A 17,854-nucleotide genomic window follows, 5' to 3' on the forward strand; every position below is an offset into this window, starting at 1 on the left:
CAGCACTATGTTGAATAAGAATGGTGGGAACGAGAGGTTTGCCTTGTTCTGATGTTAGGGAGAAAGCATCTGGTCTTTCACCATTGAGTATGATGTTAACTGTAGTTTATTTATAGTTGCTTTTTATTAGGTTGAGACAGTTCTCCTCTGTTCTTACTTTTCTGAGAGTTTCATCTTTAATTGGTGCTGAATTTTGTCAAATGCTTTTTCTGCATAAGTCAATATGATAAAATAATTTTCATTCCTTTGTTAGTCAGTATAATGGATTGATTTTCAAATATTGAACCAGACTGGCATCCCTGGAATAAACCCCACTTGATTATGGTATATCATTGCTTTTATATATTGCTGAATTATATTTGTTAACATTTTGTTAACAGTTTTTATGTATATACTCAGGGAGCATATTGTCTTTGGTTTTACATTTTGTACTATCTTTATCTGTTTTTTGGTGTCAGGGCAATATAAACTACGTAAAATGAATTTAGTAGTTTTTCTCTCTGTTACTTTCTGGAAGCGATTGTGTAGAATTCATATGACTTCTTTTATTATGTGAGAAAATTCTGCAATGAAACTTCTGGGCCTGGAGATTTCATTTTTTGGAGTTTTAAATTTATGAATTCACTTTTCTTAAAAATTATAGGAGTATACAAGTAATCTGTTTCATATTCTGTAAGTTGTGTTTTTGAAGAATTAGTTCATTTTGTGTCATTTGTCAAACTTTTTGTCTAGAGTTTAGTATTCCCATATTAACCTTTCAATATCTGCAGGGTCTGTAATGAAATCTCCTGTTTATCTCTTAATATTGATATCTTTTCTCTTTTTTCTTTGTTAGTTCATTAATTTTATTGAACTGTTCAAAGAACCAGCTTGTGGTTCATTGATTTTTCTCTGTTTTTTAAAATTGTATTGATTTCTGCTCTTTATTAATTCCTTACTTCTACTTGATTTGTGTTTATTTTGCCCTTCCTTTTCTTTGCTCTTGAGGTGGGAGCTTATTGATTTGGTACTTATCTTCTTTTCTAATATATGCATTTAGTGCTATAAATTTCTCTCTCAAGTATTGCTTTACCTGTTTTTTTGGCAATTTTTGATATTTAATTTTAATTTTAATTTATTTTATGTATTTTTAAAAATTTCCCTGAGCCTTCCTCTTTGACCTGTGGATTATTTAGAAATATATTTAGTTTCAAAACATTTGGAGATTGTCTGGTTATTGATTTTCAGTGTGATTCTGTTGTGGTTGGAAAGCACACTCTAAGTGATTTAAATTTTTTAAAATGTTGTTTTGTTGAGGTTTATTTTATGGCTCAAGATATGGTCTGCCTTGGTATATATCCCTTGGGAACTTGAAGGGAATGTGTATTCTGTTGTTGTTGAGTGGCATGTTCTATAAATGTTGAGTGGATCCTGTTGGTTGATGGTATTTTTGAGTTATATATTCTTGACATTTTGGCTAGTTGTTCAAATAATTGTTGAAACAGGGGTGTTGACGTCTCCAACTGTAATTGTGGATTTCACCATGTATTCTTTCAATTCTATCAGTTTTTGCTTCACATATTTTGCAGCTCTGTGTTTTTGGTAATACACATTGAGAATTGCTATGTCTTCTTAATGGATTGATTTTTTTCATCATTTTTATAGCATTTCTGTTTGTCTTTGGTATTTTTTGGCTCTGAAATATATTTTTCTGAAATTAATATAGCCATTTCTGCTTTCCTTTGATTAATAGTTTCAATATATATTATTTTCTATTTGTTTACTTTCAAACTGCCTAGACTGTTATATTTGAAGTGAGTTTCTTACTGACAGAATATGGTCATGGTTTTTAATCCCTTCTGCTAATCTCTTTCTTTTAATTGATGCATGTAAACTATTTACTTTTAATAAAATTATATGCTTGAGTTTAAGTCTGCCACTTTATTTTTTATTTTATGTTTGTTCTCTCTGTTTTATTTTTCTGTTTTTTTTCTTACCATGGGTTACTTGTTTTACAATTTCATTTTATCTGTATGTTTATGAGTGTGTCTCTTTGTATAGCTTTGTAAGTGGCTGCTGTAGGTATTCCATTATATATACATAACTTATAACTGATTGCTCGTATAGTCATTTTACCAGTTTGAGTGATGTATAGAAATTTTAGCTGTCTTTATGTTTCTTTACCCTCACTCATTTATAACATAAATTCTTTAAATATTGTTTAACATACATTTAGGACACAGACTCTTTTGCTTCAATTTTGAGCTGTTGCTTCAGTTGTCAAACATACTTTAGAAAAGAGGAGAAGGAAAGCTTATTGTATTTACCCATTTTTCTTTTTTACATGCAATGTTCTTTCTACCTTCCTGATGTTCCAAAGCTTTTTATTTTATATTTTTCTTTCTGTTTAGAGGTCATTATTTTGCTGTTCTTTTAAAATAGGTCTTCTCATGATAAATTCTCTTAGTTTTTCTTTATCTGAGAATGTCTTGATTTCTCCTCATTCCTGAAGGATGTTTTTGCTGGGTATAAAATTCTACATGTACAGCTCTTTTTGCTTTTGGCACATGAAAAATATTTTACCACTTCTTTATGGCTCCCATGGTTTCTACTGAGAAACACACTGTCACTCTAATTTTTCCTTGTACTTAATGTGCAAGATTTTCTCTGTCTACTTTCAAATTTTTTCTTTGTTTTTAGTTTTCAGAAGATTAATTATGATATGGCTTGATAGGAAGTTGAAAATTGTTTTGAGTTTATCTTGTTTAGGGTTTCCTTAGATTCTTGAATCTGTGAGTTTATATCTCTTGCCAAATTTGGGAGGTGTTCAGCCATTATTTCTTCAATATTGTTTTTTAAGCTCGCCTCCTTTCTCCTCTCTTTCTTGGATGCTAGTGATACAAATGTTAGATCTTTTGTTATAATCTCACAGCTCTTTAAGACTGTTCAACTTTTTTTCAGTCTATCTTCTATTTGTCACATTGGATGCTTTTTTTTCTGTCTTCCAGATAACTGATTCTTTTCACAGTCACTTCCATTCTGCTGTTTAGCTTTATCCACTGAGCTTTCATTTCCATTATTGTATTTTTTTGGTTCTGAAGTTTCTATTTGGTTTTAAATTTTTTTTCCCATTTTTCTTTTTCTTTATTGAAACTTTCTATTTTTTTCATTTAAGTCTTTTCATAATTGTTTTTGTCAGTGCTGCTGTAAAATATTTGTTGGGTAATTCTAACATGCTTATCATTTTAGTCTTGATATCTGTTCTTTTTCTTTTTACAATCAGTTGGAGATTTCTTTGGTTCTTGGTATAACGAATGATTTTTTACTGAAACCTGGACATGTTTGTATCATGTTCTGAGACTTGAATCTTATTTAACCTGCCTGTTTTAGCCAGCTTTCTCTGACACTGCTTTGGCAGGGGAAGGGAGGGTGCCATCTTGTTACTGCCAGGTGGAGGTAGAAGTCTAGATTCCCCACTTGCCTTTGTTGACAGTTGAGGGGGAAGCTTCTTTTATTTCTGAGTTGGGGGAAGTTTCAGCTTGCTATATGGTTTCTGCTGGCACTGTGGCGGGGTGGTTTCATTAGTGCTGGATGACTATAAAACTCCTGACTCCTTAGTAGGCTTCCTTTGATACTATCCCAGCAGGGAAAGGGAAGTGTGCTTCATTACTTTCAAGTTGAGATGGAAGTCCAGGCTCCTCATTGTATGGTCTTCACTAGTGCTGTGGGGGACCTCATTACTGCCTGGGAGGGTTAAAATTCTTGGCTCTAAACTTGGCCTTCTCTGACACTATTCTGGTGTTACATGCCTCATTTCTGCTTGAACAGGGTAGAAATATAAGCTTCTTACTTAGCTTTTGTTTGGCATGGTTTGGGATGGGGCCAGTTTTTTCTGTGATGTTTGACTGGAACAGAGAGATTATTATCTAGAAGTTTCTGTCTTGCTAGACTGATCCTTTCTTTGTTCTTCAGCTAGAGAAAGCAGGCTCATCTTGAGGATTTTTTAGGTCTACATTCATTGATATTTCCAGATTGAAGCCTTCTTTAGCTCCAAGTCCAGGATATATGACACAAAATGGAAACCCATTGAACTCACTACCATATTGTTCCTTGGATCCTGAATATCTTTTTTTCTCTATCTTCTAGATTCTTCTTTGTTTGTTTTGTATATGATGTCTAGTTGTACTTAGTGGGAGAGCTAGGAAAAGTACATCTATTCCATCCTGTAGACAGAGATCACCTCAATCATTTTTGAACTTTATTTTTAATGTGTCCCATGTGGCTCTTCTCTCCGCAGGTACCTGGAACTGGAAAGTAGTGGCCATCGGAATGAAGTCAGACTGCATTACCGCTCAGGCAGTCACCGCCCTCACACAGAAGTGTTTCCTTACATTTTGGCTGATGACAAGTGGCACAAGCTCTCCTTAGCCATCAGTGCTTCCCATTTGATTTTACACATTGACTGCAATAAGTAAGTGTAGTGTCCTCATTTTAGGAAATGGGAGATTCTAAGAAATGACTGTCTACTCACGTTCCTTCTTTGATGTTTCTTTTTTGCAGAATTTATGAAAGGGTAGTAGAAAAGCCCTCCACAGACTTGCCTCTAGGCACAACATTTTGGCTAGGACAGAGAAATAATGCACATGGATATTTTAAGGTATCTTTTGATAAAAGTCTGAGAATGAAATGTAAATGCTTTCTAATGAGTTTCAAAAAGTAGATTTTACTTTTTATGGTGTGAAACAAAATAATTTGATTTGTAAGTTAGAAAATTTGTGTCTGTTTCTTTTTTTAAACAGTAATATTTTAGCCAGCAGACATTATTTTCTCTTCTTTTTTCAATGAGTTTAATTGTTAGATATTACAGAAATGATCACAAGGCTGCAATCAGGGCAGTTAACAGGTCATTCTTTGAATTAACCTTTCAAAGCAATAAAAATCTAAAATGTTAACATACAAATAAACTCTCCACCACTGAAGTATAACTTTTGATGATACTTTTACAAAGATGTTAATAGCGGATTGAAAGCTTTTTAGTATATATTATTCATGGTCTCCTTGTACTGCAGAAAGTGAGAAAGGAATACACATATGTGCACAAATCTGTCAAAAGAGAAAGCAGTTATAATTTATATCTTTTCCTTTAATATGTACTTGGAGACAACACTTCATAGAATTTCTTCATTGGAGAGGCTCTAAGGGACATGTCATTTAACTTTCCATACTTTAAAGATGAAGAAATAAAGTCCAGAGAATTGCTTGACTACAAGCCCATAGTGCAATCATTTTCCCCCAGTGGCTATGACAGTCCCTACAACATGGAAGTGGCTCGATGAATGATTACCAAATCAAACAATGATAAGTGATAGTTCAACTCATAGATTTCAAGGTAGATCACATACCAGTGAATTTAATTGTTTTCTATGCAAAGTTTATAATTCTGTAAAGGTGTTTTGGGAACTTATTTAAGCATTGCCTGTTACCAGGAAACCAGATACTTGAAATATATGATTCCATCTAATTGTAGCCTTGCTAGTCTTGATGCAGGGTCATCTTTTTTTCTGTTTTATTATGCATAAACCTGCACAGAGGGGTAAAGTAACTTGCTTAAAGATAGGCAAATAGTAAGTGACACAAATAGGAAATTGGTTCCATGCTTGCAAATCCTAAAACCATGCGCTTTTCCCAGGTAAGGGATAGCAGATGTGTGCTGTGAGTCCCAAATCTCATCTCTATTTAATCGTGACAGTCCTTCCCATGGAGCCTAAGTGCGGCCTCAAAATCTCCACATGTCAATTATGTGTACAACTCTGGGGGTCATTCTCTTTATTGTAGTCCATAAATAGTATCCATTAGAGTTGTACAGTGCATAAACTATATAACCGTACACGATAGCCTTGTTTTTATGTTGCTGCTTCTAAGTAATAGGAGTTGGTACACAATTTATTTCATCAATCTAGGCCCAAGCACACAATGAATCCAGTAATACCCACACAGTAAAAATACTTAAATATTTATCGTTCACATTGATACATGCTATTAATCAGATTAAACATGTACAAGACATAGAGACCAGTATTTGACTGGTAAATCTTTATAGGTACGTTTAAAATTATATTGATGTCATGTTGGTACTGTTATTCCTATCATTAGATATTTTGTTTGCATTTTTCAAATGGATAAAGTAAAATATTAATTTAATAAAATATATAAAGGCCATGAAGAAATGGGGGGAGTGTGGCAGATAAAAGAGACAGCTGGATGTGTCTGATAGATCATTTCTGAGCCACCATTGGTCTTTGCTTTAGGAGCCCAGCAAGCTGGAAGCTAATTATACCTTAATGACTAAGTATGCATGTAAATTTTGCCTATAAACATGTGATAAAATTTTCTATGTAAAACAGGTCATTTCCAGCTGACATTTAAAAAATTTCCATTTTAAACTTTCTGTACTCATAAGAACTCATCACTATATTTTGCTGTAGCTGTTTAATGAATCTATTGTCCTTTTTAAATTGAGAAATTAGTTTTAAAAGATCCCACTTTCATGAGATGCTCAAATGAGCATGCTTTCATGACTCAGTTTTTCTATCCTTTTCTTTAATAATTAAAGTTAATTTAAAATTGGTATCAATTTCAGAGTTGCTGAAGCTAGAAACTATTATCAGGTTGATTTTTTTAAAGGTCATTTTCAAGCCCGTCAGTGGCTAACTAAAAATAACTTCTCAAAACAACATAACTATTGCCTCTTAATTATATCTTGACATTTAATCTTAAGGCTTTAAAAACATTATCAATAAGAGAATACATGGGTAATCATCTATTGTGCCTGATGAATTTCTTTCCCTTTGGTATGAAGTGGAAATAATGTATTAACAAAGACTTTTTACTCAGGGATTTTAGTGAGTGTGTTCTGTAATATTTTCCTTCATGAACTTGACCATTGAACATAATTTGGGTAAATGAAAGTAATATGTCTTTTTTTTCTATTTTTCACACACAGGGTATAATGCAAGATGTCCAATTACTTGTCATGCCCCAGGGATTTATTGCTCAGTGCCCAGATCTTAATCGCAGTAAGTCTATTAGTTCTTGCACTGTGGAGTCCCCATATATTACTTGTCAGCATAGACTTAACCAGATTGAACCCCTTATAAATGCATCTTGACCAAATGTAGTGTTTGTAATTCCAGCCTGTCCAACTTGCAATGACTTCCATGGACTTGTGCAGAAAATCATGGAGCTACAGGATATTTTAGCCAAAACATCAGCCAAGGTAAAAGCTACTCAAAAATACAGTGTGGAAGCTTAAAAATCCTTGATGTTCCCAATACTTCCATTTATAACCATACATTTTCACCTTTGAGGCTCTTCTTATACTATACTGTTTGCTAGGACTGAATCTAAATCTCTGCTTAAGGAAAGGCTTATAAATATTAAAACCCTAGCCATCTGTATAACAAATAATTCAGTAAATCAGGAATGAGGCAGATTACCTAATTTATACACTGCTTACTACAGGAGGATTTATTGTTTAGTTTTTATTATTATTTATTTTTATTCAGTTTTTCATTACAAGCAAGGAGGCAGTAGGACAGTGTAAAGAATATAGACACCAGAATTGTATCAAAGAAATGGTCCCATAAATGCTTTCTACCACTATGTTACAGTTCTAGGATTATTTACTAATATCTTAAGCACATGTCAGGTTTACCTACAATTTCACTAGACTTGTAATTTTGTATAGTAGTTACAGATTACCTGATGGTTGTGTTGTATGGTGTATGATTTGTTTCTTATACAATATAAATTCTGAATTTTATTTTTTTACTTGAAGAAGCATATAAATGAAATTAAACATTTTTCTTTTAAATGGAAAGTGCTTCTCTGCATTTGAGTGATGTTTTGAATTAACCTTTGATTTATGTCTTATAAGTTATGTTGTTTGTTTCTAAGGCAGGGAGCAAATTTATCACAAAAGGAAGAGGAGAGAAAAAAACATTCTTTTAAATTAAATTAAAGTCTTAAATATGTTTATGGCAAGTGGTTGATAAGCACAGCCATCATTACTGCTGTATACTTTAAAAAAAAGATGCCTGCTGGAGTGTTTCACATTTCTGTGTTGCTGGAAGGATGAACAATGTAAAACCCCTTCTTTTGTGCCACAGCTGTCTCGAGCTGAACAGCGAATGAATAGATTGGATCAGTGCTATTGTGAAAGGACTTGCACCATGAAGGGAACCACCTACCGAGAATTTGAGTCCTGGATAGACGGCTGTAAGAACTGCACATGCCTGGTATGGCTTCTATTTGAGTTGAGACTAAGGGAACTCAGATGCTCCCACTCTTTAAAAATTTATTAAAACAATGTAATCATGAAAATTTCAAGACCCATTTCCTCAAGACACAACACTAAAGTGCCAACAAACCTGGTCATATCTAAAGAACTGTGTTGCATTATTAAAAACACTTTCTAGCTTCTAAAGATGATTATGGTTTAGGAATGCTATAAAGTTTAAGTTTATTGGTACACACATGAAGTTAGCAATTTAAATTAGGTAAAGTGATTCCTAAAGAAGACTATCCTCTTATCCTTAACATTTCCAGAGATTTTTCTCCCTTGTGTTTTCATGAATGCATTTTCATGAAACTAAGTCATATGCAGCATTAAATATTGTGTCCACATTGAGCAATATAAGCAAATTAGATAGAGTTTAAATGATTGGGACAATCTAATAGTTTATTAATACAGTGGAATACAAATTATAAAGTTTAAATAAATGTGATTTTGCTAATTGCTCGCTAATGAAGTAGAATATTTTATTGCATTATGATTTCAGAAATATATGTTCATTTTCAAAGAAAAGTTCAAAGAGTTTGGTTTTAAACTTTTAAATTACACATGAACTCATCTGTTAAAGCTGGTTTTCTGGAAAGAAGTCAGACATCTATGTGAATTAGGCTTTTTAAAAAATTTCTCAAAGTTCATCCAGTTTATTCAAAAACAGAATATCATGCATACGAAAAGATCAAAAGTAGTTCAGAACTGTGTGTTCTGAACATCACTCAAATGCATGCGCATGCACATGCATGTGTGTGTGCGTGCGTGCATGTTCGTGTGCATGATACAGTTTTTATTCAGGAACATGATATGTTCCTAAATTTTTAAAATGGGGAGCAAAGGTTAAATTGAGTAGAAGATGGAATGTGGTATAGTGAAGTCAATAAAATGGGAAGCCCGAGCAGCCAGCTACCTGGGAGCTCTGGCCACCTTTAGGAATCAAATTCCTTGCGGTGGTCCTGTCTCCAGTTTGGCGCCTCCTTGTGGTGATTGTCAGCACCGCCTCCCCTCCTGGCAATGGCCTGTTCTGTTCTCTTCACATGAAGAGTTTAAAATTTAAGGAATGAATTCAAAAATTCTTGAAAACTACTAAACTCCAACATGGAAATTCTTTAAATATTGTTTCCTTTTCAGAATGGAACCATCCAGTGTGAAACTCTAATCTGCCCAAATCCTGACTGCCCACTTAAGTCGGCTCTTGCGTATGTGGATGGCAAATGCTGTAAGGAATGCAAATGTGAGCATAACTTTTACGATGAATACTTTCTTTGGAAAAATAAAGCACTGTATTAATAAGTATTCACCCATCATTGGTTTAATCTGGGCAAGCTAAATAGCTTTCAGAAGTGATGGAATAAAGGAAGAATACTTTCTCTGTTTTGGTTGATTAGTTCTTTTCCATTTTAAAATGCTATGCCCCTATTCCAGTAGAACAATTTTTTCTTGGAGTAATCTATTCCATATAGTGATAGTAGTAGGAAACATGTGTAAGAAACTTACTGGAAGTTATTTCACTAATTGTACTATTTATTGTAAGTGTCTCCGAAATAGGTTAAGAATGGTTCACACGGCCGCAATAACCAAGGAAATCCATGATACAAGTGGCCTTCAGCAGCAGAAGATATGCTGTTCCATTAGCCCAAACAACAGAAGTCCACATTATTATAGGATTGTCCAGTGTAGATAAGGGCCATGGCCTTCATTCAGGGAAAAAAAGGCTCACACCACCATGTGTGGAAGCTTTTCTGCCTTTTAGCAGTCATTATATAGCAGTTCACTTTGGTTGTCAGAAAATACTTTTTGACTCATCTGTAACTACCCTTAATTGGGTTCTAGATCATTCAATAAATAATGGAAATAATTTCTTTATGTTTCTTATACTTCAAAAGACTTCACTTAAACCTTTGTTAAAAAGAGTATTTAAAAATTTAGCTGTTTTTTCCACAAAGGAGTAGTAACATACATGAAAACTGAGTTGTTTTAAAGTTTGTGGAATATATAGAGCTCTGTAAATGCAAGTGTATTTATATGTATACTCTCAAAAAGACAAAGTGGGGAGAAGTGGCGGCGGGGTGGAGAGAGAGAGAGAGACAGTAGCAATGTGCTACTGCTGGTGAGGGTGACAAGCTATCAGAGAAAAATCAAGAAGTTGTTTCATAGTCCGTTGATTTAATTCCCTCAGGAAGGCATTTATATTTAATTCTATTAGGCTTTACATTGAAGCCAGTCCGTCTCATAAGACTGTATTAGCCTAGTCAAGTCGATTCAGTGGAACTAGGAAGGATTGAATACAATTTTTCTTACATGTCACTAGCTAATTTCCTTGGTGAGAAATAATCTGCATTTTTCTAGGACTTCTCTTAATAAAAGGAGGCTTGTGGTAATATATAGTTTTGTTTGTAGGTGGTTAGAAAGAGGAAGGAAGAAGGACCATATATACATATATGGCTTCATATTCATAATACAATAGCAAGGAATCATACTTTTTGCCTTAACTTCTTTTTCTTTTTCTTGAGACGGAGCCTCGCTCTGTCGCCCAGGCTGGAGTGCAGTGGCGTGATTTCCGCTCACTGCAAGCTCCGCCTCCCGGGTTCACGCCATTCTCCTGCCGCAGCCTCCTGAGTAGTTGGGACTACAGGTGCCTGCCACTACGCCGGGCTAATTTTTTTTGTATTTTTAGTAGAGACGGGATTTCACCCTGTTAGCCAGGATGGTCTCGATCTCCTGACCTCGTGATCTGCCCGCCTCAGCCTCCCAAAGTGCTGGGATTACAGGCGTGAGCCACCGTGCCCTGCCCTGCTTTAACTTCTTTTATCTTTCTTTCCATCCATAATTTTGTGTTGTTATTCATGGATATGACAGATTTGCATTAAGTGATGTCAGTGTTATTAGATACAGGTTGATTGAAATAACGGGCCATTGTGAGAGATTCGTCAGAAGTGAATTTCAATTCTCATCTTACCATTTGCCTGTGTTACCAAGAGTAAACTGCAGACTAAATCGGACTAATGCTTGAATTCTTCCCAATAAACATGCGGTTAGACATAATGAAATGATAAAGTGTTTTGAGATTCATTAATGAAGAGTGTTTCAGGCAGTCTTTGGTGTTAATGATTGAAAACCAACTGTTTGCTTCATATAGAAAATAGTTAAAGCTGGAAGTGAGTAATCAGTGAGCAGACCACAACATAATGAAAAAAAAAAGCCATAGGCCCTCATTAGATATGGCTAAAAAATAATAAGTATTAAGTGACTTTATCTTTCTGTTCACATTTAATGATATGTAAGATAAGTACCATGGAATAGAGAGGAATAGAGAGGGTTCATGCTTATGTTTGCTTGTTATTTCAAAGATTTGAAATTTTAGTTTTAATGAATTTAACATTTTACTAGAGCTAGCAAGACATTTCAGTAAACAGCCATAGATATTTCCCCTTAGGGAAATAAGCATTTAGTTCATATGGTGAATATTCTTAGCGGTTCTTTTTGGGAATGAGTCTCTGCAAAGCACAATTTAAAAATAAGTCACTGACAATATCCAGAAAATGTGCTTCTGAAAAGTCTTGTAGAAGACAAATAACACTTAAAATAAATGTAATAGTAATCCTTTGACTGACTGACTTAAATAGTACAGATTTTCATATGTATTTAAAAAAAGTGGGAGAAACCAATAGTTACACATGTCTATTGATGTCTTGTATGTGTGTTTGTGCGTGTGTGTGTGTATCACCATTGCATGTGAGGAGAAACAGTCTTATTTTCCTATGTTAATTCCACAGTAGTGTCACTGTTATAATTTATGAAAATCTAATTTTAGTGGAGTAGAAGTAAATTCCTGTGTTTTTTACTCTTTTAAATATAAATATAAGCCCTCTTCTTAGACCCTACATTGATCCTATCTTTGAAACGCTTCTGCTCAACTGCCTTTTTAATGACAAAACCTGATAAAATAGATTATTATTGAAAACAGCTTAAAGAGATTAATCGCTTACTGTTTCTAAAGCCCTTGGAAGGTAAAGCGTATAACCTAACTGCTGAATGTGACTCTGCCAAGATTGAAATGAACGAAACACGTGCATGTGGCCAGTCACTTTTTGGTGCTCTTCCTTTAATGCTTTCAGGCTTGCTTCATCGGAGTTGTTTGCGCATTTCTGGGCAGTCCTATTTTGCAGCTTCCTTTATACTTTCCCTCGGTAACTTCAACTCCAGTTCGTTATCTGAATATAAATACTGATGAATAGCAAGATGGTTGTTGTTCTGGGAAAGAAGTCAGAAGAAACCAAGACTTTTCTTTAGTTGAATCTACATAAACAAAGCATTGGGAGGAGGGGCTTAATTTCCTGCCTGGACCATTAAAATAGTGTGCTGGAGTTAAACAGAGAGGATAAAATCCAAAGGCAGGAATGCCAAGGCCAAATTGTTAAAGCCATAGTAATTACAGCCATAATGAAGCCATATTTCTCCTATAGGTTACAAGACACATACTTTGTGCCTCATTTGATCTTTACAGCTCTATAAGTACGTATTATCTCCATCTTCCTAATAAGGAGAATTCCAAGTCATTCAGGAACATGCAGTTAGTTAGAGGTCTCAAGAGAAGTTCCATCTGAAAGTGCTGTGTTTGACAACCTGCTTTCCTTTTTTTTTTTAAAAAAACCATCTGTTATAATTAATCTAAGTGATCTACTTTTATCGACCAGTTGCTAAGCTCACCAGAGGTGTTTTGGAATCCTGGTTGAGTCTTAGGCGGCAGAGTTTGCCTTCACCACTCATCCTCTTTCCTTTCAGTCACCATCTCCTCCACATCCTTTATCCCGGTCTCAGGCTCTCAACTAGCAAACAGGGACATTTAGTGACACATATTCAAGATAGCTGTAGAAAATGGAAAGTATAAATATTTTAGGTGACCTTAACTCTGAAATAGAATGAGGTCAAGATATGATTAAAGTACATAAAATCTCAACCCAGATTTAAAAAAAAAATTATCAGAAAATAATTGACTGAAATTCTAGGAAATCAAATGTTACTGAAAGTCACTGAATTTAGGAAACAATTTAATTTTTCTGAATATTAATGCTATTACATGGATGCATGCCTTTATTTATTTATTTATATTGATTGTAGATTCAGGCTTGTGTACAGAGCTCTGCTTCACAGGAAAGGCGGTTCGTGAAAATAGGGAATCTGAGGCAAATCTGAACTGATGCTGTAATGTCTTTCCTCCATTGTTAGAGAGTTCTCAAATACAGGGAATGTGAATGTGACCATCAGAACTGGTTGGTATTTGCCTAGTAGCAACAGTTAGTTTAAGTGGTATTTCCAAAGAGTCCAGAATTATATGAATAAATACAAATCATCATTCTTTTGGTTGAGCAAGGTCAGAGTTTCAGTATATAATATAGATTACACTTTAATATTCTATGTGCTGATTAGACATCAGATTATTTTAAACTTAATTTTAAAAGCCATCTTGGTTTAGTTAAAGTGGACTTACTGTAATATCTTTGCATATTGAGTAGTTAATTCTGTGAGTTACAAGTCAGATTTTCTGGGTCTGAATTCTGACTCCACAACTTATTAGCTGTGAGACTTTGGTCAAATTGCTTAACCTCTCATGGACTCAGTTGCCTCATTTGTATAATGGAAATAACAATTGTATCTACTTTATAGGGGCTGTGTAAGCATTGAATAGGTAATAAATGTAAAGTGCTTAGAACAATGTTAACTGTTATTACTGTTTTTATTAAAAGAGTCACTCATGTTTTTATTGATAAAAATACAAAGTAGTGAAATGATCTCATTAGTTCATTAGCTTTAGATTTTAAAGCTACGTAGGACCTCAAGGGTTCTTTGAAATAGCCATTTGCTTTTGGGAGGTATGGTTTCATTATTCCCATTTTATAGAAGAATAATGAAGCCAGGTAGATTGTGACATTACTAAGATCAAATAGTATGTAATGCATGGTAATTTTTTTCTCTCAAATTGTGTCCTGATTTCCCCAAGACCACTCTCTTCCTCAATATTGTGGGCGTATCTTAATCAAGGTTGAAACCCAGAACTCATATCTCATTATTATGTACTGTTTTGTGTGTCTGGCTTCTTGTACTCAGAATCACCTTTGTGAGGCTCATCCATATTTCTGATGCGGGTCAAAAATGTAGCTGCATCTCATTCATACTTATTGTATCATTTTGACGTCCACTGCAGATCAGTTATACTTATTGCTGCATATATTTTATTTGTGTTTATGTACCACAATTCAGTCTATTGTTGGATGGCAGTTAGGTAGTTTGCCGATTTGGGCTATGTGAATAGTACTCATAGAATAATTCTTTACATGTTTCTTGGTCTTAGTTATGTATGTATTTGATGGGTATATATTTAAAATAGTGGAATTGTTTGGTCAGAGGGTAAAACTGTTTGACTCTATGGCAAAACCAGTTTTCCAAACAGTTTTCCAAAGTGCTTATACTAGTTTATTTTCTCACCAACAAGGTAGGAAAATTCCAGTTGCCCCACACCCTCACCCACACTTGGCATTTTTAGTCTTTTTAATTTTAACATTCTGATAAATGATGTTGGTAAATGATATTGTACCGCGGCCTAATTTTGTTATTTCCCAGGTGACTAATGAAGATGAGTGCCTTTTTGTATATTTATGGGCTGCTTTCATTAATATTAAATAATAAAAAGTAAGAGTAAGTATTTTCTATTTATACTTTTCCAAAGAACTATTTTCTTGCTTTTAGTAGAAGTGGTAATTTGGGAGGCTTATTTTATTTGCACATCAATATAGATGATTCTAGTCCTGTCACCTTAAAATGTGTAGCAAAGTAAGGGTAGTGGAGATTAAATGATTGCTGCTCAAGTACTTAGTGATTTTAAAAATTGGATGATAATCTGATAAAATGGAATCAGAGATTTCTGAACATGTGTTCTTGACTTTTCAACAAAAATCAGCAGAATATAATTCACCAATAATTTTTTTTTTTGTTTTTAACAGAGGGGGAAAACATAATTTATGTAGGCTATGGTGAAAAAGAAAATAATTTTGAAACAAAGTAACCGGTAAACATAGCTATTTTTACAATAATGCTGGAAGCATGGGAAATATTTAGGATGTACTGGAGGTTCTCATGCATGAACACAATTATAAATTAGTTGGTGTGATAGAGACACGAGGGGCCACATGAATAGAATGCCAATATAAAATGAGAGGAATTATGTAATAATGAAAAAGGTAGAAGTAGCAATCAAAAGAAAGGTGTGTTGTTTTACGTATCAGATGCGCTGTTTTAAGAATATTTCTTGAAAGTCTGTAGTCAATAAGGAATTTTATGACACAGCAAAAAATTGAGCTGAAAGCTAATGGTGTCACTGGAAATCACATATCCAGCCTTGGTCTGGACAGTCTTTTCTCACTAAAATTACTTTAATTTAGTATTTGAAATAACATTGAATAAATCATAGAATTAGAACACTTTTATAATTCTATAGGTATATGTGACAAATAGGCAAGAAAATAGTTCACTTGTATATTACTTTAAGATAATGAGCTTCTGATAGGGAATGTTTTCTCTAAAGACAAATAGCTAAATTTTTAAAGAGAGATTTCATCAAGATAATCCTGTAGGCTTCCTAAATACTGTACTGTCATTAATTTTATCTTAATTAAAAAAAAACCTTTAAAAACGCACTTGGCATGCTGCTCCCTTTTAAACATTATAAAAAATGATGTCCAATCAGTGGAAAAATACCGAATTGGCAATATATTAATAAACTAGAATAATTAACAATACAGCCTTCAGATTAAGGCTGTGAGACAGCATGTGATATATTTTAATGATCTTTAGAAAAATATAAATCTACTGTTAATTAGTCATCTCATAGCAGAGCTGGAATGCCAGGGAAATGTAGGGCAGAATCACAGAGTGATTACAATGTCACAGTGACTTAGCTGCTGTGTCCTGTATGCTAGTCCTGGGTAGTGTAAGTAGTTTAACTCTACCATTCTTTCTTCCCAATCCTAGTACAGTATTTTTAATGCTTTAATTAAAAATAATGCATGCATATAATAAATCTGCAAACCATGCAAACAGATATAAAATGAAACATAAACACCTCCCTATTCTTTCTCCTCCAAACTTCTAGTTTTTGTGTTTCCCTCCAGATGACTTTTAATGTGTCTACTCACATTGCCTGTCTAGGCTTTTTATATATTGTAAATGATATTAAGCATTTTCCTGAACTTTGTTTTTTTGTTAATAACATATATTGGAGATATTTTCATATTAAATAAAAATAGTTGCATATTATTCCACTATATAGTTTATTATTTTATTTATTCCCTCTCTAAAGATATTTTGATTGTTTCTAACTAATTTATACATTTGTTATGAGAAATAATATTGCAGGAAGCCATTAATGCATAATCTTGGTGCAGTGTTATGGCTTTTTCTATAGAGTAAGTTGCTAAGGGTGGAGTTGCTGGGTCAAAGACTATGACACTTTTAATATTGCCAGCTTTTGCCAAATTATTCTACAAGAAGATGGTCCCAGATATTTTCTTCCTTTGGCAAGGGAGCACCAGGTGGAAGTGCTGAGGGAAGCCTGAAAACAGCACGTCTCTCCGGGTTTCAGTAGGTGTTTAGAAAAGGCATTGGGGGGCTTTTGTTCTCTTTCCCAGGCAACCTTGACAAGAAAATGGCAATTTATGGGAGATCTTTTAATGAGAAATAGTCAATGGAAGCCCAAACATTCTTGTTTTACCACAAACAATGTTGTCTGGTGCACTCATATAAAATTATTGTTAAATTAATTGCTGTTCTGCATCTTCAGTAAATTCCACAGATGGCATAAGAATGTATTGACCTCCCCTTTTGTCTGATATGAAAGTGGGTTTTCCGGTAGACGTAACATAGATACTGTCCTCTGGCTCTAAGGCATTATACTGTGCCTATTTAATTATGTTTTATTAAAAAATAATAGAGAGTACTCAGCTTCTAGTTCTTCACTCTGAATTGCAATTTCTCTTCATTATTAAAATCCTTGAATAAATGTGTTTTGTGGATTTTATTATTTTTCATGTCCCATTACACTTTCTCAAAAGAATGTCCCTGCACATATAATGGCATTGCTTAAGTGACCAAAGACTTTTCAGAAGAAAGCGTTATGCAAATCTATCTGCAATAATAATTAAATCAAACTGTCTAGCACAGTTCTAGGGGACCAAAATGAGATTCTTTAGGTGATCAGAAGGCTAGTCCTCCTTCTTAGTATCATAAGTCTTTGAAATAAGTAAGAGGATTTCAGATTTATACCAAAGCAACAGAGTGATAATCTAGGTATCATTCATAGGAGACCCAATTTAAGAGAGAAGAAAAACACTCAACCTAGGCAGAAAATGCAACTTTTTATCTCCAGTGCTGTTAAGTAATTGTTTAAAAATGAGCTTATTTTGTTCTCAATTGAGATAATACAAAATTGCATTTTGAAGTAAGAATAGGGAAGAATGAGACATATGCAATTTAAAG

General features: G+C 34.0%; 1 protein-coding gene across 7 annotated transcripts in view; it reads left to right on the plus strand.

Annotated features, from left to right (window-relative positions):
- Positions 1-17,854, plus strand: part of NELL2 (neural EGFL like 2) — a 406,822-nt gene that overhangs the window by 131,806 nt on the left and 257,162 nt on the right. For 4 of the 7 annotated variants that reach the window (XM_016923593.3, XM_016923590.4, XM_016923591.3 and 1 more), the window contains 6 exons: positions 4,277-4,450; positions 4,540-4,636; positions 6,983-7,055; positions 7,173-7,255; positions 8,148-8,276; positions 9,455-9,557. In XM_016923593.3, the coding sequence (XP_016779082.3) occupies positions 4,277-4,450; positions 4,540-4,636; positions 6,983-7,055; positions 7,173-7,255; positions 8,148-8,276; positions 9,455-9,557 (659 nt within the window). Of the gene's footprint in view, positions 1-4,276; positions 4,451-4,539; positions 4,637-6,982; positions 7,056-7,157; positions 7,256-8,147; positions 8,277-9,454; positions 9,558-17,854 lie in introns of all 7 variants that reach the window. The other 3 variants (XM_063785724.1, XM_063785725.1, XM_063785726.1) reach the window with 1 other exon arrangement.

The sequence above is a fragment of the Pan troglodytes genome, chromosome 10 (assembly GCF_028858775.2).
Source record: "Pan troglodytes isolate AG18354 chromosome 10, NHGRI_mPanTro3-v2.0_pri, whole genome shotgun sequence".
Lineage (NCBI taxonomy): Eukaryota > Metazoa > Chordata > Mammalia > Primates > Hominidae > Pan > Pan troglodytes.